The sequence below is a fragment of the Pseudopipra pipra genome, chromosome 8, assembly GCF_036250125.1.
Source record: "Pseudopipra pipra isolate bDixPip1 chromosome 8, bDixPip1.hap1, whole genome shotgun sequence".
Lineage (NCBI taxonomy): Eukaryota > Metazoa > Chordata > Aves > Passeriformes > Pipridae > Pseudopipra > Pseudopipra pipra.
In genome coordinates this window covers 3,494,620-3,519,702 of record NC_087556.1, presented here as the reverse complement: position 1 = coordinate 3,519,702, position 25,083 = coordinate 3,494,620, and the positions used below count along the sequence as shown (strand labels likewise).

Here is a 25,083-nt window from a genome sequence, read left to right as displayed (position 1 = left end):
AGGCACGAGGTGTCACACGCCAACCTACACCCTTTAATCACCACCAGCCAACAAAGTACATCTACACCTCAGTGCTACTCCACTATCCCTGGCTCCTCTTAGGCTGCAACAGCCTCAGAGGCACAATGAGAGCCACAACTTGTTGTGAAACACTAGGACACAACTTCATGGGAAACATCCATTACAACCCATTTTGAAGTAGGGCTTAAAAAGAGCAAGGTTCAGCTCTGCCCTTCCAAATTTAGTGGAGAAATACCCAGAGCCACGGTGTTTCTCAGCTCAGCAAAAACTGCACATAGCAAAAAGGAGGCAGGAGCGACCCCTGAAATTCCCTGTCAGCCATCCATCCGCCTTGCTTTCCGAGCACGGGGAACCCAGGGGATGGAGAGCACAACCCGTGCCTCCTGGGAGAGGCACGGAGCCAAAGGGAAGGAAAAGGAGGCTCTGAGCAGCAAACACAGCCCCGGTCACTGCACACTGTGCTGAGCCAGCACCCCTCCAGGCTGTCGCTCTCAGCAGCCCTGACTGTGGGACTTGCTGAGCTGGGGGTTCTCCTCTCTGCCACGGGTTCACACACGGGACGAGATGCTGAGGCAGCCAACTTTGGGGGACCCAGGGCTGAGCATCCCACCAGTCAGTGGAGGCATCCCAGTGAGCCAAGAGCCTCAGCTGTGCTCTCTGCTGCCCAGGAATAACTCAGGGAATCAAGCAGCAGCCTTGGAGAAGTCCCAGGAGAGCCCAGCCCTCCCACCTGCCAGCTGTCCCAGTGCTGTCAGCAGCTTCACCAGCATCTTTTCACACACACATTGCCCAGAGGATGCTCATCCCAGTGGGTTTCCCCATGTCATCCACTGCTCAGCCTTTACAGAGGACACCAGTCCTTCACAGAATCACAGAATGGTTTGGGTTGGAAGAGACCTGAAAGATCATCTCTTTCCAATCCCCTGCCATAAACAGGGACACCTCCCACAGGTGCTCACAGCCCCATCCAACCTGGCCTAAGATTCAGATTTACTCCTAGTTTTAAGCAAGGAATGTGTTACCAAGGTCTGACGAGCAGGAGGGACACATTGTCCTCAGCCCACCCAAGTGACTGTGTCCCTGACATGACATGGCCCAAGAGCAAGGCCAAGTGCATGTTATCACCTCAAGTGCAATGGTAAAGTGTTTCCCACTCTTTTAAGACAACATTATTCCAGTCATGCTAAAATGTTATCGCTAGGATGAAGGGAAAGTGGAATTGCACTCATCTGAATGGCCTCTTTTGTCATGCATTTTGCAAGGCATTGAGGCATGAAAGCTTTCAGAGAAACTCGGGTGAATCCAAGCTAGGTGGTTATAAGGCTAGTTACAGACCTGACATGATGGATCATCTTCATTTTCCCATTCCTGTCCTGCTCACAGCAAATCCATTTGCTGGGCAATTAGACTGCAGTCATTACATTATGCTAAGAAGACGTTCCTTTGGCAGCAGGAGGGACCCCAACCAAGAGAAGTCCAGAGTGCTGCCTGCCCATCCCCACCTTCTGACAAATGCAGGGCTGCAGGTAACCCCAGCGGCAGCAACGCCCTCCCAGCTCACATCACACCTCGCCAGGGCCCTCCAGCAACTCACCTGGCATCCAGAGCCACACCACTCTCCCTTATCCACAGCCCTCCAAAGGGCTTGGGATTAAAAGAAATGGCCCTTGGAATGATTTTGCTTAAGGCAATGAGCAGCACGATAAAGATGGACAGTCCCTCTCCTTCAAACTCTTCCTCCAAGGGCTGTTAACCTGGTACTCCTGCTTTCTGCGTAGAACACACGGCAACACGGCTGCTGGCAGCTGGCCTGGGCTCTCTCAGGACCTCCTCCTGCCCATGCCTCCACAGCCCAACCAGTCATCATCCCTCCTCCTCATCCTTCTCTCCAGGCATCTCCCCCCATCTCCTGCAATTCCCTGCCCAGCACCTCTGCCTTCCTGGAGCTCACGTCTCCGATTCCCTCCACACCTGTGTGTGTGTTCCCATTACTTCTGGGTGAAATAACTGACTAGAGGGTCAGTCCACCTGAAAATTGCTCTCCCCAGACCTAAATGAAACAGATGGGCATTGATGATGTTTTGGGAGAAATTAATCAGCCTGGACCGGCGGCAGCACCAGCAGCTCCCTCAGCCCAATCTCGCCTAATGAATTCCGAGCTCTCTGTCTTAATAGCTCCTGACAAGACTAATTTACTCTTGTAAGTGATTAGAGGGGGAATGATCTCTTAATTGTTGCTTAAGATCCCTTTCGGCATAGCAGGCAGCAAGCAGGGAGCTGCTGGGTTTCGTGTGAGGCAGGGCTGAGCCTGGGGATGCTGTGGGGAGGGACATCATGGGGATGGGCACTTGAGCAGACCTCAGAAAAGGAGGCACCTTTTTTTTCTAGGGAACCGGCGCCACATACTGTTCTGCTACTCACACTCAGGATCCAAGAAAAGTGTTTCCAGACAATACCTATTTTTTTTTAAAAGTTAATAAGTCTGAACTCAGAGAACACCCACCCACAGCAGGACACACAGAAACACTGCTTGTCAACACTTTCCAGGCTGACATTTCTCTCCAGTGCATCTGGAAACAAAATTCCAGGGTGCCAATATTCTTAAGAGTCAGTTATATATATATATATATACAGTGTAACACAAAGTTTAAAAAAAAAAAATTTCAACCCCCAAAGTAATTCCAAAAGCAATTTGACTTGCACAAGGTCTCACTGGAAAGCAGACTGCAGAAATCTTCCCCTATTTTCTGACAAAATAGAAGTTCAGTCCAATTCCCATAAGGCATTTCAAGCTCAAGTACCTGGAGAACAAGGTCTTCCAGGAGGAAGCGCTTCAATTAAGCTGTTCCCAACCAGTTCTCCCTCCTTCTCCCTTTCCAGGACTTCTCCTGAGGATGCACCTCTATGCAGAGCTACCACCCAGGAGCCTCCACCACCTATCCAAACGTGCTACCAAGACTCCATGTCTTGCCTGCTTGCTCTGACGCCACCCTAAATCCCACTCAGCAGGACACCATGGGCTGCAAATATGCAACCAAGGGGACCTCAAGAAGGGACAGAAGGCTCAGCTGAAAGCCCTGCCTGAGCTGAGAGGTCACTAGAGGGGACCTCTCCCGTATCATCCAACCCTCAGTAGCTCTGGGGATGACGTGGGTGCAGCAGGAGCCCTTTTTTGGGAGGGTGCTGCTCAGGCTGCACGGCTGGAGGCAGCAGCAGATGTGAGAAGGGGCCTCCACAGCCTCCGTCCCAGATGCCCTCCGCTCCCAATCGATTCCTCCCACATTAGAAGCCAGTCACGAGCCCTGATTGAAGACCACAAGTTTAATGGACTGAGAGCCTGGAAAGGCGCCGAGAGTGACCGGGTCGATTTCTGCATTTACTAAAAACCAATCCCCAGCTAAAGAAAGAAAGAAAAGCTACATCTGTCAATCAAAACAAAAGCATTCCTTCAATGCTTTTCCATTTGAGGGGGGGGGAAGGCAGCAGCAGACACCCCCCTGCCCATGGGCGCATCCTACTTACCCACAGGTGTGTCCTCATTGATCAGCAGGTAGGTGTCAAAGAAGTAGTTGATGAAGTATGGCAGCCGATTGCCCTGACCTGGGGAGAGGACAAAAGCAAGGAGTTATTTCCCTGGCATGGGCCAGCACAGCTGGGAAAGGCTCAAGAATGCACACAGGGGACCAGGCTTGTGATGGTGTGGGGTAACCCTGAGACAGGGGATAGCAGGAGGACAGAAAGCACCATGAGGTCCCCCATAGAAGCTAGCTGGGGAGTCACTTCCCTCTGCAGGCCTTTCTGGTTTTGGTATTTTCCTCTGCAGGGTGGAGGCAGAGGGAAAGGGGGAAGCCGACAGCTCAGGGACTGGGAACATCCATTATTGTTTTACTGCCTGATTAATGCCTTCGAGAGCCTTTTGCCCCATCACCAACCCCAGGAAACCCCCTGCACCTTCCCTCTCCCATCACCCAGTCGCCCTTCCCTCTAATTGCCTCCTTTCACCTTTAAAAACCAGGCTCACTTCTTTCCACTCCCTTTTTATGGAGCTGGAAGCTCCGAGCCTGCCCCCGGACCGCAGCCTCATTAGGTGACAGAGTCAAGTGCAGAGCACGTAGGAGAGCAACAGCTGTAGCCTGAGCCAGGGAAAGAGTCAACCAGGAAAGATCTACTGTTCGAGGGATGCAGGGAAAAAGGAGGCAGGAGAGAAACACAACGATTTTCCAAGAAGGTTTGTCTGAGTGTGCTCGGCATCCCACTTTCAGAAACAAGGACGAGACCAGCATCTCCTTTGCCTGCCCGAGCTCCCAACAGAGGGAGATGCTCCTAAGACCTTTCAAACACAGGTCCCAGGTGTGCATCCAAACAAACCTGCTTGGGGGGACATGGGCACAGGATGGGGGAGCAGCCCAAGCTCCTCCAGGGCTCCTTCCATAACAAGGCAAGGATTTCAGTCAGCACTGCCTTCTTTCCTGAGAAACCAGGTTGGTTAAACACCTTGAGAAGTGGGAAAGCACTGGAAGCAGTGCTGTTGCAAAGGCACATTTAAATCTCAGCCTCTGGAGTTAAGTATCTGGAAAGAAAATGAGAAGCACCCTGACAAAGTGGGTTATTTTAGAGCTGACGGCATCTCCGGGGGCTCTGGAGCACCCTCATCACTGGCTGCCACGCTGGGGCCAGCAGGCTCTGAAGGGGGCAAATGAAGCTAAAACACCTCAAGCAGCCCTTAGCACAGAGGACTCACTTCTGCAAACCCCTCTATTTCAAAAAACATTTCTTAATATCACCACTAAAACTAAAAATGAACTGTGCTTTCCAAACCCAGCTGCAGCAGGTGCTGGGAGGTGTCCAAACCACCCGGCACGCAGGATCTGTGTGTTAAGAGAGGAGAGTGAGTGGCAACTGAGAGCTGGGAAATGCAGAAGGAGGGCCTGGAGGCAGGCCACTGCTTTGGGCTGCAAATCCCAGGATAAAGAGCAGGGCTGTCACTACACTGCCAGAATTCCAAAGGGCAGCGCGTGATGGGAGGAGATGGAGAGGAAGCATTTGGATGCTACAAAAAAATAGGTCATGTTGATAGATGTGTTCTATGATGAATGGAAGACAGGTCCCCAAAATAGCAAAGGGACACTGTGGCTGAAGCCACAGCCCCATCAGCCCTGTCTCCCTGGCCAGTCTCAACACTGACATCCCAACCATGGCTACTTCCAGCTCCCCCATAGCCCAGACCACTGCCAAGGGCTGCATCCATGGAATGCCTGCAGGAACTTCTCCCTGTCTCAGATGTGGCCACGAGCTCTTACCCCCATAACCTGGGTGCTGCCAAAAGGTACTGAGCTGCTCTGCAAAACACAAGGCTCCCAACACGTGTCCTGCTGCTCAATTTAGGATGGCCAGGAGTTTTCCTTTCACATTCAACCCAGAGCTATCGATGTTCTGTTGGCTTTCTTGACACCTGCCCTCTCGCAGAAATTAATTTGGGAATCACGACCACATGCCACATATCCTAAAAGCAAGTTCATATGCTTTCCCAAAGGCATCACTGTGATCCAACCATCACCTGTGGCTTCATCTAGTGGATCAGCAGCTGGATTTTCCTTCTGGTAGACTTACACAACCATCCAGTTATACCCTGAGATGTACCATCCCTGTAGCCCTCAACAAAAGGAGGAGTCCCCTCAGAACAGGAAGGATGTGGATCTGCTGGAGCTAGTCCAGAGGCCGCCATGAAGATGCTTCCATCCCTGGAAGCGTCCAGGCAACGCTGGATGGGGCTTGGAGCAACCTGGGATAGTGGAAGGTGTCCCTGCCCATGGCAGGGGGGTTGGAAGTTGACAATCTTTAAGGTCTCTTCCAAGCCAAATCACTCTGTGATTCTAACATGGCTCTTTGCACATTGGCAGAAAACCATCACTTCATCACACACACCTGTAACCCTTTTCTGCTCCTTCACAAGCTGCCAGCAGGCTCCCAGGGATCACAATCAATGCTGTTTTGATGCTCTGGGAGATTTTCTTCCCTGCAGGTGTGTGTCTTCCATGCCTGCTCCACATTACCCCTGTAAAACCTGCTGTTGGCTTTGCCCTCCAGAGTCAGCACTCACATCCTTGACCATTGCTGGTGTGAGAGCATGGCAGTCCTGGACCACTTAGTCCCTCCTAACTTGAGAGGATGGAGGTCTCTGCTCTCATCTCCAGTGACTGCAGCAGTAGCCACGTAGGAGCAGGGAGACCCACTGCCAAGCCAGAGCTAAACCAGCCTCTTCCAAACAACACTCCAAGCCCACTCAGGCTGCACTTGTGCATTTACCCAGCTCATGGCTTTGCCAGGAGCTTTGTAAATCTCCTGGGAAGAGGAGCTCCATCACCTGCAGTCCCCAGGGAGCATGGCAGGGCATCCACAGAGTTCTCCCTGTCCCAGGGACAGGAGTTGTGCCAGCACTTGCTTATCAAGGAGATGACAACCAAGCCCTGGGCAGGGTTTAGAAGAGAAGGACTGGAACACTGCTCTGCTGTAAGCCTCCAAATCCCTGTTTCCATGTGCTGCCTCCTCAAGGCTTTGCAGTTTGTTATTGCAATGAAGGAGCAAGTCCCCAACAAGGCAGGCAAAACCCACCACCCCACTTCTAATGGGACACACTGGACACTCGTGGGAAGTGATCTCTCCAGGGGCCAAAGGGCTCGCTGTGTTGTCTTTTTTTACTTATTTTTCCCCCTTCCAGAGGAGTGACAGGGCAGTTACCCTGCAAGGCTACACTTGATCCAACACGACACCAGAGGGAGATTGACTGCGCCTGTCAGTCACAGCTAATGTCATCCACTGACTGCTTAATCAGGCTGCCAATCTGGGCAAGCCATCTTGAGGCTTCAGGAGGGGAAGAAAGGGGGAAAAAAGCCTTTATTCCAAAGGGCACAGTGCTATCAAATGGACACACACTCACTATTGTTTATCAGCAAGAGCCACACAGGCAAGCTCCTCCCCAGCCACCCTCTCCCCCACCAGCACCCAGGGGTTTTAGGCCATTCATGTAACAATCCCAATTTTCACGGAGCTTTGCTGTACATTTCCAGTACTTAAGCACCCTGTGATATGCCAAAACCTGTCTCGAAAGGCACATTTTTTACACCAAAAGGCTATTGTCCCACCAGCTCCCTGCCAGGAGCCCCCATGCCAGGGAAGACCCAGAGAAACAGTGGGAAGAGAGCTGACTGTGGAGGCTCTGCCAGCCCACAGCCCTGTCTTCCCTCCATCTGGAATTAGACAAGGGGTTTTGCAGCTTGGAGAAGAGTTATATCCCCTCCAGTATATATTAAAGCACAGTTCAGGTAACAATTCTGCTGCTGAAAGCAGAGAGAGCGCCCTGCCAGCAACACCTCTGCTGCTGAACAGCTAACAAGCTTCTGCTTTACATCCTGCCTGTGATCACTCCCTCTAGGTTTCTTCAGGGTTTATTTACATAAATTGACCTGATGCCAGGTCCACCACCAGCTTTGACTTGGTGAATCCACACCTTTAATTTGCCAAGGGCTCGCAACTGAGATACACCAGGAGCACTACCACTGCTGGGTTCACCAGAACATCCATCCTCCTCCAAGGCTCCTTCCAGCCCCACCTGCTCTCTCCCAGGAAGGGCCATCTGATGCCAGGTGTGCAGTCACTAATGACTGCAAGAAAAGCAGGAGCATGATGTGCAGGTCCCCAGGACTTTGCGGGATGGAGGCAGAGATCTGCTTACCCATACCAGCCACATCCCTCCTTCACCCCAGCAATGCTGCTTTGCATAGCCATCAGGAGACCACAAACACAACAATTATTACCTTTGTTCCTTGCAAACCTGAGCCCCAAGCAGGGAGAGAGCACTGGACAGACATCAGGATGACTTACCCGGACAGACCAGCTCCAGGAGCAAGAGGAGGAGCAGCAAGTTGCCGGCAGCAGCACGACGCTTCATGGTTCCTGTCAAAGAACAAAGGCAGTGTCAAGTCCAGCACTCCATGGATGTGACCTTGTCTCTCCAAACCAGGCTCGGTGCCCCAGGGGACACTCAGGACACCAACGCTTTGTTTCTGGGGTCACACAGCCCCAACCATCCTCCTGGCGAGCGCCAAATCAAAACCAGGATTAACCTGGGGCAGGGGCTCCATTTTTTCTTTTCCACTTTCCAAGGGCTCCTCTGCTGTGAGGGGATGAGCCACGGTGACCTCCGTGGTCAGGACAGGAGGAGCCCCAGCTGAGATGAGCTGCTCCAGCAGTGAAGGGAGATGCTGAGGGTAAGGAAGAGCTGCTGCAACCCGGGAGCGACACAGCAGCGAGCTGTCAGCACCAAGGATTTAAGATGATTTGGCAGAGCAGCACGGGAAGCTTGACCCAGAATCACTGGAGAGGCACCAGGATTTGGGAGGACAAAGCAGAGGCCCTCAAACCTCTTCAACCACCTGGGTGGCTGCAGAACAGCCACTGCAGGAGCACGGGAAGCAGAGAGGCTGGCAAACGTGCCTGCATCTCTGCCTCCCAAATTTCCCCAGCTTCCCATTCAGTACAGCACAAGGCTCCTCACGATGAGGCACCAGAATAAAACAGTGCCAAGGAGCTACACACACAATGCCACATCCTCGCTCAGGGTTCAGACCACCACACCCAAAGCTTTTTCCAAACCAATCCCACAAAACCTCAGCAAAGTCCCACTTTGGAAGTAACTTCGTACATATGGATCTTAAAACATCCCACCCCAGGGGCAAGCATAAATCATAGACATCGCACACAGCAGACAGGCACAAGGAAACCCCCGGGCAGCTCACGAGAACCTGAGGCTGACAGGACACTACAGTGACCTGTCTCTGAAGCTCTCTGTGTTTCTGTGGGTGCCGTGCAAGTTGTGGGGCAGCGGAATGTTCTCCCACCAGCACAGCACATCCACGCAGCAGCAGCCCCAGGGACAGAGCACAGAGGTGACAGCCATCCTTGGGGACAGCAAGCACAGAAATGAACCTGCAGTTAAACACGGAAGCAGCTCCTACTTGAGATCAAGCGCTGGCCAGAGCAGAGAGGGCTGAAACGAGTAATAAATCCCTCTTTCCATTCACCAGCTCAAGCAGGGACTCGTTACACTTGCAACTGGTCCTATGCACAACAAGTTTTGGTTCGCCTGGTGCTTGCAGCACTTGGAGAACAGATCACTAAAGCAACAGACCTGAATACGCTGTTGTGACACCTGTGATTCCCACCCGGGGAGCATCCAGACAGACAGCTCATCCATAAACCCGAGGTACCACCTTTGCCCACCATTCATGGAAGCGCAGAATGGTTTAGGTTGGAATAGACCTTAAAGACCATCTAGATGCAACCCCCCTGCCATGGGCAGGGACACCTTCCACTAGATCAGGTTGTTCCAAGCCTCATGCAGCCTGGCCTTGCTTAACTTTTTTCCTCTCCATTTACCCCAAAGGCAGCAGCTCAACCTTCCCTTCACAGCATCCTGCTCTATACAGACTAAATACAATGCCAGCAGGCAGTTATCCCAACACGTGGCACTGTAGCTGGGAGCCCAGCTAAGGTGGAGGGTTCTGCACTCCACTGCCCCCCAAGAGATTCATGGGCACCCTCGTGGATGCTCCTACAGGAGCTTCAAAGCAATAGCTACACGTATTTTAGTTTTACCGATGGATCTGTCAGAGAAGACAGCTCATAACAATTCTGTCACCGCAGAAAGGGCCTGAAATTCTAATTTCTTCAGCTATTTTGCAACGAGAAAACATCTGGGAAGAAAGGTCTGTGCCTAGGCAAGAGAAATGGTGCTGTGGTGTATTTTGTGCATCTTTAGGAATTTCAGTGCAAGCCTGAGAAGACATTTGGGGTTGGCAGGGCTTCACTTTTAGGTGTATCGTGCCAGCCTCCCCACCAAACAGGGAAAGGGCAGGAGAGTTCAAACCTCCACCCCTCAACAAGCTTCTGATTTCTGAGTGCTCAGTATCAGCAGAGCATCCAAAAAACCAATTTCTAAACAAAAATCACCAGTTCCCCAGGAGCCAGGTATCCTAATAGGCCCTTTAAATCTTTAGATCCGGCCAACAAAAGCAGAACAGATTCTTCTAATAGAGCAAAACACCAAACATCTCAATTTCCTCCCTTGTTTTAATAAGTTTTGGGGAGGAGAAAATCTCAGATATAGACAACATCCCCGTTTCAGACCCCTGCATCTCCCCTGGCCAGCATCAAACCTGGGGTGCAGAGCCCAAGCTCGCCGTGCTGCAGCCAGTGAGGATAGGATAGAAATGAGTTTCTCTGTCTTCTGCAGTGCCAAAATGCCATTGAGGAGAACACTAACTTTCTTCTCAAGCAGCACCACTATCAGCCCAAGTGAGTGGAAACATTATTTTCCGGCTTCACAGCCCGTGTTTAAAAAGCAACAGGGCAGTGGAAAAACAATTTACGTGATGCAGAAATCAAGGCAGCTGACAGCATCCCCTTTTGAGTGTCCTGATAAATCTAAATATTGTATATTCCAAGTCAGTCACTTCATTATGTAAGTAATTGCCTGAAATGTCATTTTGATTTTCTCTGTCTTCATTAATATTGCAGCTCTTCACTGGTTCCCCGAGATGGTTCACTCGAATATTGCAAATTTAAGGAATGGGATCGAGAAGTCTCCGGGGAGAACTTAAAAATTGTGACTAAGAGCATATTAAATTGCACCTTCTGCCTGAAAGAGGCTCTTTGGAGGAAGCATTCCGTGTGGTTTCCAGCATAATAATGTCTCTGGGCAAGTCGTCCCTGGGAACTCAACTGTTGCCTCCTGGCTGCCAAAGCACTAATGTGAAACCAGAGGTTTCCCCATCCGCTGGCAGCTGCTCCCTGGGGCACACGGAGCAGCAGAGCCTCAATAAATGGTGATGGACGGGAACCAGAGGAAACACCACAAATGAGTCCAAGGCTTGAAAGTTTAGGAACCAGCTCAGGTCAAGCAGAGGTTTTTCAGCCCACTTTCCCTAAATGCCTCCTTCCCAAGCCCGGGAAGAGGCTTTTTGCTACTTAAACAGCATCACTGCATCCCTAAATGTGGGGACACAGATGGAGACCGGCCAGTGCCAGCTCCAGCCCTTGGCACGCCCCCATGCCAGTGGTCCTCCAAGAGCCTCCCACCATCTCACCTCAGTGAAAAAACAGAGTTGAGATGCTCCCACTGCTCAAGCCCAGGCCATGGATTGCTCTTGGGGTGCCTAAGCATCAGCTTCAGGGCTCTGCACCTGCCCCGGTTATTTTCACAGGCACTGCTGGGCCCCCGGATATGAGAGCGGCTCCACACACAAAACACTTCACTGCCTCCATCAGAGCTGCAGTTTTGGAGCTGAGCTGGCAGAGATGCTCCACATTTGAGCTCCTTTAATCATTCCCTGAGTCCCTGGCCCCTCTCCCCCCAACCTGGTCTTCCCCTCCCCAAACAGCACCGCAGCACTTGCACCTCAGGATTTACAGTGTCAGCCTCTCCCCCTTTGCTCCGCGCTGTTCCAGGAGCATAAAGAAGAAATGGAAGTGTAAATCAAAGCATCTCCCAAACGGCTTCCACGAGAGAAAACTATGTGCCTTCCCAAAAAGCCCCTTTTCTGGTGATGGAACACAAATGACGTCCCCCAGGAAGGGAAGCCCGGCGGCCGGCGCTGCCCACCCACAGGATTTGCTCCTTTGGAGGCGGGGTGGAAGTACCTGAGGTGCCACCAGGATGCCACTGTGTCCGTGGAATCCATCTAGCTCCTGGAGGACACCTCTCTCCCCAGCACCCCATCCGTGCCCACTCTCCCAAGCTTCCTCCAACCACTGTGGTCCCCTTGGAAGAGTGGCCAGGAGACGGTCCATCCACCAAACACGCATCCAAGGAAGCACCCCAAGATCCCCTTCAGCAAAGCACATCACTTGGCATCATCCCTCACACCAAAAAACAACCACTTCTGCTTTCCCAGCTTCCCCATCCCTCTGCTCCTTAAAAACAAGCACCACCAGAAATCCACCTTTTCTTATTACAATTGCCTCTTGGCCAGGGCTTTACAATAAGCAGGATTCAAAAGGAAAAAAAATTACAAGTTAATTTTTATTTTTTATTTTTTTATTCCCACCCCCATATTGGCATGAGCCATACCCAAATCATAATTCCCAAAAATAACAAATTGCAGAACAGGGTAATCAGAGGTAAATTGATATTGATAAATAAGCTTTTCTTTCGTGCGGTAGGTGGTTTATTTTAATCTAATGAGTTTTATATTTTCTGAGCTTTCAGATTCCATGATGAAGAGCCGTCCCTGCTAGAATTACAAAGCACTTTGAAATATTGTAATTTTATGGCTCATTTTGTCAGGACTCTTGAAAATGAGATTTGTTCCCAGTGAAAAAATTTGCCCTTTTTTTTTCCTCTCCTATTCCCTGCAGCGAGGGGAAATAAAATTTCCTTGTTAAATAAATACAGGCCAGGATATTGGTGTGCACATGGTGGGAAGCATGGATGCCCACAGGGAATAAAGGGCACAGCTGCTGGTACCTGCAATGACCCACCTAAGCCCTGAGGTGGTACTTGCAGGAGAAAGAGCATGGAAAACACTCTCTGTCCTTCCTTCATCCCAAAAGTAAGGCTGAGGTCGGAGACAGGGGTGTTTTCTCCCCACAAAGCTCTGCACATCCCAGCCAGCATCAACTGGGGTACTCAAACCTTGTTTCTTCCAGGGAAAAAGCTGGAGCTGTTACTGACTAACAACTCATAACACCAAAGTGTTTCCCACAGTTCCAGCAGTTTATTTCCATTTCAAAACCAGGACGTTTTGGTTGGGGCTTCCAGACATTTGCTTTCCCATAGGAAACAAACATTAGCTGCAAGAAACATTAACACATTATTTAACCGAAAACCCAAGTCCAGAAGAAAACATCTTAGAACATCTCAGTCCATGCAGGAAAGCTTTGTCCAGGTTGAAAGTGACACTGGTTTTCCAAGTCACTGCCACAAGATAATTCCAACAACTCTGCATAAGCAACATGCAACCCTCACCTTCCTCCACAGCAGCACAAAACTGTGGCATCACCAAGCTAAGTCAAATAATGCATGCAATTCACTTCTGCATCCATTCAATATTAAAATAACACCCTGGGAGCTTCAGGAAGGGAATCCTCATTCCCTGCTGCATCAGTCACTGCCACCCATCCCTCCACGGCAAGGGCAGCATCTTCCCAATTTATTTAAGTGGGGCAGCACTGGCTCTATGGAGTCTCCAGCACTGGTTGCTAGTCACCATAGGCATCATAGCAACCATTTTCCATCACAAAACTTCACTTCAGCTGGAACAGCAGCTCCTGAATTAGGAGGAAGGCTGGGATGGGGCACGGAGACCAAGCCAACAGGCTCCTGGCTCTCCTGGGCTGCACCAACACGGAGGCAACACGGCAAAGCTGTGGAGCAAATGATGCTAATGTGGGATGAAAAGGTGGAAAAGCAGCCAACAGCAACAGAGTTTGGCTTAAAGAAAAAAAGAGGGAGAAAAAAAGGAGGGGGGGAAGAAGGGGGGGAATTCTTGCTTTGGGAGAAAGTAGAAAGCTGAATGCAGTGAAGTGACACACAGAGTGTGGTCTCACAAGACAGGAATCTCTCTCCAGGCTCTTAAAAAATATACAGAAATGGACAAAGTGGCAAATGTAAGGATGCTGAAGGCCTGACTCCAAGCCTGCTCAGGAATGGGATGCCAGACACTTTCTTCTTGTGCCCTGCCTGGAAGAGGAAGGCTTCCCTCTGACTGAGGGTGGGCAGCAGCCTGGCTGGACTTCCAAGCACTGCCATCAAAACGACGCAGGAGTGTCCAACATGCTCCAGCTGCCACACATCATTTGTGAGCACAACTGTACCACTGCCACTGATCCCAGGGCACTCCTGCCTGCGCCGCGTCAGATGCGCTGGGTTTGGGGGTTTAAAGGGAAAAAAGAAGAGAAGACGTGTGAAGTAGAATTAAAGAGAAAAAAAAAAAAGAGGTATGTGCTGGCAGGGACTGGCACAGCACCTCCCTCCATGCCATGTTTAGGTGCAGCTTTCAATGTGAGCATCACCCTAAGAGATCCCCCCGTGACGGCGTGAGTGACACGATAAAGAATTCAGCATCAACCCCAAGAGCAAGTCATCAGCCTCAGAGCCACCAGCTCTTCACAATCAGCCACCAAACTGCCTTTTAAAGCCCTGCCAAAGAGGATGGGTGAGTTATTTAACTCCATCTCCCTTGGTCAACACTCAGGGCAGCAGACACCACTCCAAGCCCAGGACCTGGGTTGTGCGTGCACCTGGGATCTCATCCCATCTCCCTGCCTCCAGCTACTCCTAAGCTCCGTGCTGGATGTTTACATTGCTAAAAAGAAGCAACAAGGCTGTTTGCTTGGAATTTTGGTGACTGGAATGGCAGACCTTAAAAAGAGTGGGAAATAGGGATGCTTCAGAGGGAGGGGAAAAAAATATAACAACCCCAAGAAAACCCACAAAAAACCCTTCACACTGAGCAACCAGAGCTGCAAAGGCTCTCAGGCCATTTCTTTCCTCATCCAAATCAAGAGGGAAGTGTCCTTGCTGCTTTCACACAAAGCTCACTTAACTTCCAGCGAGAGGCACTTTGCTGCTCCAGACCTTTTCAAGGCCCGCTGGCTGTTCCAGCTGAGAACAGGGAAGCTTTGCCTGATGGAGCAACACTGCGGGCACGCTGGGGCTAATCACTCGTTGCCTGGAATTGCAGGATCAGGGAGAAAACGAAGTGGGAGAGCCAGCACAGGGAAAGGGAGATAGGGATACTTGGGAGGCATCCCCTGATCCTGAAGAGCAGCCCTGGAGAGCAGAGATTGAACAGAAAGACAAAGGCTTTCAGCAGAGATGGAGTTATTTGGATTAATGGCAGTAGTTCATCACCGGTGACAGGTTTGTTCATGCAAGCCCTCCTGAGACCCCAGATGGGGCTGAGGACCCTCAAAGCTGTTCAGTCTCTCTCCTACATGCCTTTTCCATAGGTGCAGCAGCCCAGGCTCCAGCATATCTCTCTATTTCCATCAGGAATTTGCCCCCAGTGCCCCTCTCTCCCCAGCATACTCCAAGCAGAACTTCTTTCTGCCCCAGAGAGCAGCTGTTATATCAAACACACAGATCAGGGCAAAGCAATTCAGGCTCTGGCAGAGGCTCTGGAAGGGACAGCACAGCCCTCCCACACCCAGAGCAGTTTCCATTGCAAGACACAGCCAGCAAGGTCCTTGTTCCCAGGACACGGGTTCAAAGGGATGCTTCTGGGAGGCTGCCTGGCAAAAGAGACCATGTGTGCCCAGGATTGCCCCTCTGGTTGGAAGGGACCTTAAAAACCATCCAGTGCCACCTCTTGCCAGGGGCAGGGACACCTTCCACTAGACTGGGTTGCTCCAAACCCCGTCCAACCTGGCCTTGGACACTTCCAGGAATGGGGCAGCCACAGCTTCTCTGGGCAACCTGTGCCAGGGCCCCACTGCCCTCACAGGGAAGGATTTCTTCCCAGTATCTAATTTTCACTTTCATGGACTGAAAGCCACCAGGCTCCACAACCAAGTGTTGCTCTAACTCCTGCCCAGAGTCAGAGCTCAGCACAGCCCGTGGATAAATGCTATTCCAGTCCCTGCCACAGCACCCTGGTCCTTACCAGACCACTGGCAAGATCCAGGACATCTGCAAGATTTGGGTGAGTCTTAACCACTGGGATTCCTGATTTCTCCCCATTTCAGCTGCAGAATCTATACACTGAAATAGAGTCGGATAACAACGTAACAATGAAGGCAGGAATTGTCGCGTTTGTAGGTCTTGGACCATGAAAGCTTAAAATGAACCCTAGTTCTCCTGCAACATTATTAAAAGTCTTGATGGAAGAAGCAAGACGTACTGGGAAAAAAACAAAGAAGTTTAGGTTGCACATGGAACTGTTTATGCTCCCAAAGCAAAGCTCTAGCTCAATTAGCCCGGCTGCAATATCCTGGCTGTGAGCAGCTGGGATGTTTTACACCCTAATAAGAGGTCACAGCCCCTCATCAAGACAATCCCATATCCTAAAGCTTCTTAAATTCAAAAATAATCTGTGCTACAGACCATCTGCACAGAATATCTAAGAAACTTCATAAATTAAATCCTTTTTAAGTTAAGAGGTCCTCACTACCCTGGCTGCTCCAGGGGTGTGCTCTGAAGGGGATTGCAGTGCCCTTTTCCTTTGCACACTCCCACTGGGTCAGCAGAGAAACTGCCATGCCATGGACATTACTCTGGAGATTATTGCAGCTGGGCAGCCAGAAAATAGTTTTGGTGCTGCCTCCATCCCTGCTGTATCCAGGGGATGCTCCTGGGAGGGACGTGCAGCCCCCTGGCACATGGGCTGGGTTCCCTTACCAGGCTCAGCCACAGCAGCCAAGCTCCACAGCTCCCACCTCTTTCAAACATTGCAGTTCCCACTTATCACCAAAAAAATCTGAAACGACGAGAGCTCATCAATTTTTACCGTTTCCCACAAAGAGAGTGTTTTACACTCTCTTTGGTCTTCAGACAAACCAATGTATATTTTCACTACACAATCTTGACTTGTGCTACAAAACCTCCGGTTTGCCTTCCTAAACAAGAGGGAGGAAGGCGGTAAAGGAAAATGGAATTGCGAAGGGATTTCTCCTCCCCGAGTTCCCCAGGACAGGGGGGAAGGAGAGACAATGGTAAAACTCACTCTGTCAAAACACCCACCTGGATTTTCACAAATGCCAGTTTCCCATGGGAATACCTTATCCCCCTCACCCCTCCCCCCCCCCAAAAAAAAAAAAAATTAAAACATTTTTAATGCACCGGCTCTATCTCGTGCCGAGGCTACATGCACGAGGTATCCCAGGCTGCTGCAGGACGCACCGGGAAGATCCGGGGAAGGAGCCTGGCTTGTTGCGCGCAGCCTCCGGCAGCTCCGTCAGCCCTCCTGACCCCCTGGACATCCCTCCTGCCCAGGGAATCTGCTGCCAGACACGGCTTTGCCCCCAGCACAGGGGAAAAAAACCCAAACCAACAATAAAGAAAACATGCATCAGCATAGGAAATGTCCCGTTCCAGCATCCCCTTCCCGGAAAACACCAGTGGATAAGAGAGAAGCGGCAGCTTGGGGAAACGAGAGTGGCTGGCAAGGTGGTCAGGAGAACATGTATTTAAAGAAAAGAGGATTACGGGGTTTGTGAAGGATGAAGGAAAAGAGCAGCAAGTCAAGAATCGGGGTGGGGGTGGGGGGAAATTCCAAATAAAGTGTTTTCTGAAGAGATTCAGCGTCTTAAAACGCTGCTTTCCTATTAAATAATGTTTTGAGGGGGTTTAAAAATCCCACCGCTCCCATTGCGGCTCAGCCCCCACTCGCGGCTGCGGCGCGGCATTCCCACGTCTGGGAAGAAGTTCGGCCCCGGCTTATCCCAGAAACTTTGCAGCTTCTCAGCAGCCCAAACTGCAAATTAGAGACGGGGACGGGGGAGGGAGGGGGCACCGTGTTTGGCTCCCTCGGGGGCAGGACAGCAGATACCATCACACATTTACAGCATTATTTTTGGGAAAAGGGGAGAAAGGTTGGGCTCCCCCTTCTCCTGCCGCTGAAACTACCGCGCTGAGCGACTCCCCGCGCTCCAAAACAATATTAATAATGGCAGGGCTCACCCCCCAAAAAGCTGTCCCCTCAGCGAAAGCAAATCAAGGAGGTTTGGCAAGAGGGACCCCGCGCAAAGCCGCCCCCCGGCAAAGGGAAAGGGTGATGCCGAAGCCTCCGCGCATCCTCCTCGCCCCCCCGCACCCCTCCCAAATAAAGAAATACACGAGGAATAAGGAAAACCGCCGGGGCATTACCTGCGGTGGATGTGTCGGAGTCCGGTATCAGCGGCGACCCCCCATTGCTCCCCCCCCCCGCCGCCCTGGAGCCGCGTGAGCCGCCGCGGGAGGAGGAGGAGGAGGAAAGGGAGGGGAAAGGAAGGAGCCCGAGAGGAGCTGACGCGGGCGGCGCAGCGCCCCTTGCCCAGGTATCGGGGATTTCAGCGCCGGCTCCACCTTCCACCCCTTCTGATCCTTCCCTGGGGACTCCCAGCCCCCCAAATCCCAGGATCGCCCCTCAAACCCAGGGCTCACCCCCCCCGCCCCCAGACAGCGGTTGCTTCAAATACAACTTCAGCCCGAGGCAGGCGCTGGTTACTCAAAGTTCAACTCAGCCTCGGTGGTTTGAATATTTTTTTTTCTTGTTAATATTATTATTATTTATCTGCCCTATGTGCAACAGCAGCTGGCAGGACCCGGAGCACGTAAATCATACATGAGCGGGAAGGCGATCCGGGCACGTTGTGCCAAGAGAGCCGCAATGTCCCTCCCCAGCTCCTCTCCCCCGGGCACCCGAAGCCTCCTCGGTTTCCACAGACACCGTGTTGTATTTGCCGTGCTGCTGATGCACAGTTCCAACTAACCCCTCTTGCCACTGCTCCTCCCCAACTCCGTGCCCTCCCAGCTTTCCTAAATCTGGCAGGACATTCCTGCCCCCAGTCCTGAGACCTCCCTACAAGCCAAATCTCACTGCTACACCCCATTTCTTGCCTTCTCGGAAGCAACAAAGCCATAAAAAGCCACCTGCAGTCACATCAATCCTCATGCCAAGGGGGTGACTCCACGTCCCTGAATCCCAGGAGGGTCAGGGCTTTGGATCCTGCCCTGCTACACACACCAGCCTCCCACCACGGGGGACTTGAAGGAGCTTTACCATCCCACCAGACCCCATCATGACCTCTTTAATTAAAACACTAAGCAAGTGCAGTTTGTGCTGCTAAAGCCCATCTTTGAGCCTTGCCTGGGAATCCCAGAATCCTATAATAGTTTGGTTTGGAAGGGACATTAAAGATCATCTCATTCCAACCTCCCCCCCGCCATGGGCAAGGACATCTTCCTCTAGACCACGTTGTTCCAAGCCCCATCCAACCTGGCCTTGAACACTTCCAGGGATACGGGGAGCCTTCCCCTCTACTCACCTCAACACCTCTCCTCCCGGAGCATCAGTAGGCAAATACCTCTACAGGAGCAGGAGGGGGTAATTATGCCTTTGCCTCCCTTGAGCAGCTTTTGCTAATTATGCAATTAGCACAGGGCTGATTGGTTTGAATTGGGCGGAGGTCTGGTCCTGGTGCTCTCCCCTCAGCCCTGGCACACCTGCAGCTGCTTAGGGGTTAAAAACCAAAGGCCCTGGCAGACAGGTGAGTGCCATGAGCTCCCTAATGAAGGTGCCAGCACATAATTTGCTCCCATCACACCTGGGCTGTGTTGGGTTTGTTAAGGAGTTGCCCTCCCCAGTTTGCACTGAAGTTGGAGGTCACCAGGAGGGCTGAGGGTGGGGCTGTTACCAGCGTGGGGCTCTGAGCATCCTGCTGAGCTGAGCCCACTGCGGTCTGGGGAGTTTATTCCTCCTGGGATCTCTGCCCCTTCCTTGCCTTCTTAATAGCCCACAGCCAGGATATTTACAATATGTTCATCCCAGGCACGTCCATACAATCAGAGAACTAATCAGGGGAAGAAATGGCAAAAGAGGGGAGGAACCAAAGCAAAACCATGTGTTAAGCAACTTGAAGACACGTTTCAGGCCTGGATGGCTGTAGCCCTCTGCCTTTGCACAAGGGATGTCTCACTTAATGACTCTCCTGGTGAATTCAGGTCAGGGTTTCTATTTAAATAGAAGCACACCTCTCTTCTTCCTAATCTCTGCCCAGTTCCTACGCCTTGGCTTCACACCACAGATTTCCGCTCACATCCTGACTCCTTTGAAGAAGTGTCACCTGTTTTACATGTCAGCTCTAACGAAGCCGAGTTCGCCCTGGCTTGGGGGTCTGGCTTGGGCTCCTGGTCCCATTCCCAGTGGAGTACAGGCTGCATCTTTTCCCATGCAGGAGGCAAGGGAGGACTAGGGGGGGTTTCAGTGCCTAGGTTCATGAAACCCACAGGAATTCAGTGTCTTGTGATCTGTACCTCCCTGTCAAGCTCGGTTTAAATCAGGCAGGAACAGCAATAGCTGTGTGCAGGCTGGACCTCAAACCAACTCACTGAGCTGATGTTCCCAAGCTCCTGTTTGAAGAAAGCCACATCTCTCTGAGACCCAGCCCACGGGGGATGTGCCTTTTAACAGGCTCATAGCTGGGAAAAGAAGGGAATAAAGGAAAGTGATGCATTGTGAGCAGAGGGATGCTCCCAGTTGCTACTGGGATAGGAGGCCACCGTAATTACTGCCAACCCTGAAGCAGGGAGCTGAAGGGATGGCATAACCTCTCTGCTCTCCCAGCCTTTCTCCATGGGCTCATTACTACTAAACCTGATTTTTTGGGTGGCAAATCCTGTGACCTCCCCTCTCCACCCTGCCTGCAAACATGGAGCAGCTCGGCAGAGCCTTTCACAGCCTCCTGGCACCACTCACTCAACCTTGAAATTGTACTGCAGGGCTTCTCCCCTGCTCATTTTCCATCTAACCACGGAACAGTCCTGCATCCAGCTCTCCCCACGGTCTATCACTCCTCTCTCTGCCTTCCCCAGCCCTTCTGCTGTGAGCGGTGGGATCACTGTTTGTCTCTAAATAGATGAAATATCACAAGGAAAGAGGGTGAAATATGGACATGTGAAAATCCTGCCCCACCAAGGTATTGAATTATTTCTGCTTGCCATGGACCATGTACTGCTGTGGAATCCAGGGTCAGCACCGACATCAGCTGCCTGACAACCGGCCCGTGCAATACTGTGCCATCAGTCATTTCCTCACACCTCCTTTTTCCCAGCAGTCTCCCACAAGGATCCCTTGATGTGCTTCCCCAAATTGCCATCCCTTTTTTTTTTCCCCAGTAAATAAAACCTGTGCAAAAGTGCAGGAGGGTTTTATGCTCAGCACATGCAGCCCATGCCCCCCCGCTTCTTTTACTTTTTGGGATGCAAAGTGGTTTTGTGTCCCTCAGACCACAAGCCCCATAGGGGTGGTGGTATCCTCCATCTCCCACAGCCCTCCAGCATGCCATGTCATGGGGTGGGTTGGGATGGTGGCATGAGGGGGCAGCTCCTCCCGGTGCTACCCTCTTGCCCGTGTCACAGAATTAATTTGTGCAGCAGTCATAGAGTTTTCTTTTTGACCACCTGTGCTGTGGCTGACAGTGAGCTGGCTTTTCCAGTGTGAAATTAATTTCCAGGTCCATTTCACACAGAATTTTAAGGCCAATATTAGGATCATGCTGTTTGTTTAGGAATTTATGAGTGGAGGAGGCTGGTGAGAAAGCTGAACAAAGTTAAGGGATTGCTGGAGTTCTCTCTCTGGAGAAGAAAAGTGCTGAAAAAGCAGCTGGTTTTGGTTTTGGGGGTCTTTTTTCCCCTTTAAAAGTTCTGGGTTTCAAATTGCATCTTTGTAAGGTGATAGTCCATCTGGAGACAATAGGAAGGGTGGTAGCTGGGCACGCCTTTGTAGCACATGCTTAATTCTGTAGCATCATTCACCAGCTCACGTTTACAGGTGGGTCCAGGTGAGCTACCCCTGGATAAACCAGCCCCAGCTGGGACAGGGCAGTGGGGACTACACATGGTGGTAACACATGGCAAGAGGGATCAAAGTGTGAGCCCCAAAAAGCCTTGCAGGACCTGGCTGAAGCTCGGAAGCTCTGCCCTTTGCAGAGCCTGAAGCAGCCTATTTGCAGAATGCATTGTCTCCCTTTGCAACCCAAGTCAGAGCCAGCAGGACCTGTCCCCTGCCAAGGGTGCCAGAGCACCCTGTGGCCCCAGGCTGGGCTTGTTACATCCAGAAATGGTTAGTGAGGGCAAAAACCCCCTTTGTACCAACTCTCCGTGCAGCTGGAAGCACTTTTCACTGGCTTTTGAAACAGCCCTTGATGTAATTTCCTACTGATGGGGAATGTTAATAAACTCCGAGGTAACGAGGATTCAGTGCTGATCCAGGTGACCTGGATCGAGGGCAGCGACAGTGAGAGGGGGCAGCTTTGGGGGCTGGGAGATAACTACCCTGAGTCTCTTCACACCACACGCTAAGGCATCTTTCTCTTAGCTTTGAGCCCTACCTTAACCTGCTCGGGTTTCTTTCTTCCGCTCGGTTTATTCTTTCTTCCTCAGCAGAGGAAAAGGTGCCATCTACAGGCACAGAGAATCCGTGTGCAGGCACAGCCTCCTTCTACAGGCACAGCCCTCCACATGTCCCCACCTCAGGCTCCTGTCCCCTGCCGTCGTCCCCCCTTCTGGGTCACCTTCCCTGCAGTGTCGTCTCTGAGCTGTGTGTCCAGGTTATTCCCTCTTTGGGGTCAGGGAGCATCAGAGGGCTGTGCCAGGTAGAAGATGACCTCCCTCCTGGCCAACCCTTGGGCACTACTGTGTTTACCCTTGCTGGTAACCCAGTGGAGTAGCAAGATAAAAATTCAAGAGAAGGTGACCACCATGTCCACAATTTGGGGGGGAACCAGAAAAGGGGACACAAAGGAAATTTGGTCACACTGTTGCCTCAAGGGAATCCTGGAGGGCTCCTCTGCTGCTTGCCCAGTGTCGCCACTTCCAGCCCCATGGGTCTACCTGAGCTGCTCAGTCTGACATTATACTCTTCTGCCATGCTCTGCTCTTACAGCTGCCTCTCATTCAATCCATTTTTGCTGGGTTCACACACCTGTGATGAAGTGTGAGTACAGGGCAGTGGGGTGACTATAGTGAGGGGTGACTCCTGCCCAGCTGGAGGGAGAGTGTGTGCAACGGCCCCCAGACTCATCGTGGAGGTACTTGCACTTTGGCCATGAAGGGCTTTTGGTGCTGTTTAAGGGCAAAAACGAGTCTGAGAGGTCTCCAAGGTGATGCAGTTAAAATGGGAGCCAGGTCCTGGAGGTGAATATTCAATGGGAAGCTCCCAAGGTTGCCCCAGCAGAGCTCTACCCACCTCACCACACCTAGGGCTCGCCAGGATGGCAAAGAGAAGGCAATGCTGAAGAGCGGAGTTAATGCCAGGCAGCCACAAGCCCAGGGCTGCTCCTGCTTCAAAGCCCCTTCTCGGGTACCCCCCAACCGCCTGCTTCATATTGAAAGCATTTGTCACAGCAGACACTCCCTCCTGCGCTGCCGGTACCCCAAGCTGTGCAGTGCAGAGTGAGGGGGGGTGGTCACAAAATCCGGGATAGAGGATGAGCTTGGGAGGGGGGTCTGCATGCCCCATCCATCAGCATGCAGGGATGGCAGGGGGATGGCTTGTTCAGCTTTGCCCAGCCTGCTCCAGGCACGCTGGAATTCATGCTCAGCCAGCCCCAGCTCCTCCACTCCCCCGCCACGGCGTGATAAATTAGGAGGAAAAGTTTCTCATCTCAGTTTGTTCTTGCAGTGCCGTCCAACAGAGCACAAGCCTGTCTAATCAGGAGCTACAGTCCTTCACCATCTGTTTGGAGCCTAATTACAAATGCAGAAAAATAATGTGCTTTACAATTGCACCAGTAAATGCTGTAAATGATTTAAATGCATGCATATGTTCCCTGCAGAATTCAGCATGCATCTGCGACTTCTTCTGCTCACATTAGGCACACAAATCAAGGGAAAAAATACCCCGATCTGACGAACAGCATGTCCCTAGGACGGTGATTTTTATCCCTTTTTTTTCCCCCTGCTGGAATGGCAAACAGGGTTTTTTGTAACAATTCATCCAGCAGCGTTTTCTTTGCTTCCATTTTAAAAACTGTTTATCACTGCTGTGTAAATATAGTACAAATTACTGCATAAAACATGTAAAAGGAGAACAGCAGCCGGGCAAGCCTGCAGCTGGCTGGCAAGGTTTCAAAGCCAAGGGTTTTTTTCCTCTGGGGCACCTATAGAGGGTCAGGATCCAGCTCAGCTCATCTGCTGGGGATGGTGACCCTCCCCAAGCCCCTGCTGAAGAGGGTGACCACTCACATTTCATAGAATCATGGAATGGTTTGGGTTGGAAGTGAACTTAAAGATTATGTTGTTCCAACCCCCTGCCATGGGCAGGGACACCTTCCACTAGACCAGGCTGCTCCTGGCCTTGAACACTTCCAAGGATGGGGAAGCCACAGCTTCTCTGGGCAATCTGTTCTGATGCCTCATCACCCAAGGATTTCAAGCTCTTGAGTCACATGTCCATCTCCAGGAAGATGCTTCCCTAACAAAGGGGAAAAAGTGCCAAGAGCTAAATTACCTTGAAAATAGCTTTGCCATGGCTGCAGAGGCGTCAGAGAGCATCACCTGCTCTGCTGTGGAGTGACAGCTCTTCACACATTGCCCATGTATCACCAGTAGTCTCCATTCCCACAGTCAGTCCAAAAAAGGCAATCCCACTTTTGACCTGCAGTGCAACCTGTCCAAACACTGAAAGGATGAGTCCTGCCCCAAAACACGTGCAATGGAACAGCCAGGAGGCAGCAGATCTTCTCTTTGGCCACCACCAAGGTGATGCTGAAGGATAATGAGGTTGTTTCAGAGGTGCTTCCCCCCTCCCAAAGGGTAACAGCACTGCCCCAAAACCTCTGCAATGCAAAGCCTGGTGTCACAGGGGCAGCATTTCTACCCTGTGGGGCACTCCATTGAGTGAGGAGAGGCTGGACAAGGCTTTGGACATGAGAGAGAATGAGGGAAAGCCACTTGCAATGATGGGAAATGAGTATCACTCCAAAGCAAAAATTCCCTTTTCCTCCTCCAGCACATTTGTTTGCTTTAAAGCCCCAAATACCAACACTTAACTGCTCCAGCTGTGAAGCAGGGAGGGGTAGCTGGCACCACAGAGATGAGAGAGAGGACAAAAAGAGGTCAGGCCTAGGCTCAGTGGGTCTCCTTTGAGCTGAAGCTGCTGCAGATGCGTCCCCTCTGCTTTCTGCCCTTTCATCCATTCCCCTCCTGCTCCCCACGCCCTCCTGCCTTGCTGCTGCTGCTTTGCCAGTTCCCAGCTTTCATCTCCCCTCAGCCACTTGGATTTAACTCCAAAGGCTGCTGGAAAAGGCGGCATGGGGCAGGGACAGCATTCCCACTGTGCCGGGCTGCCAGCCCTCGCAGCACTG

At 51.5% G+C, this 25,083-nt stretch overlaps 1 protein-coding gene across 1 annotated transcript in view; it reads right to left on the bottom strand.

Annotated features, from left to right (window-relative positions):
• The window catches only part of CDH23 (cadherin related 23), a 194,781-nt gene extending 176,770 nt beyond the window's left edge, over nucleotides 1-18,011 (bottom strand). The window contains exons 1-3 of the mRNA XM_064662202.1: nucleotides 17,885-18,011; nucleotides 7,903-7,974; nucleotides 3,544-3,621 (exon numbers count right to left, since the gene is read on the bottom strand). Coding sequence (XP_064518272.1) covers nucleotides 3,544-3,621; nucleotides 7,903-7,969 — 145 coding nt within the window. The 5' untranslated portion in view covers nucleotides 7,970-7,974; nucleotides 17,885-18,011. The remainder of the gene's footprint in view (nucleotides 1-3,543; nucleotides 3,622-7,902; nucleotides 7,975-17,884) is intronic.
• Nucleotides 18,012-25,083: the final 7,072 nt, after the last annotated feature.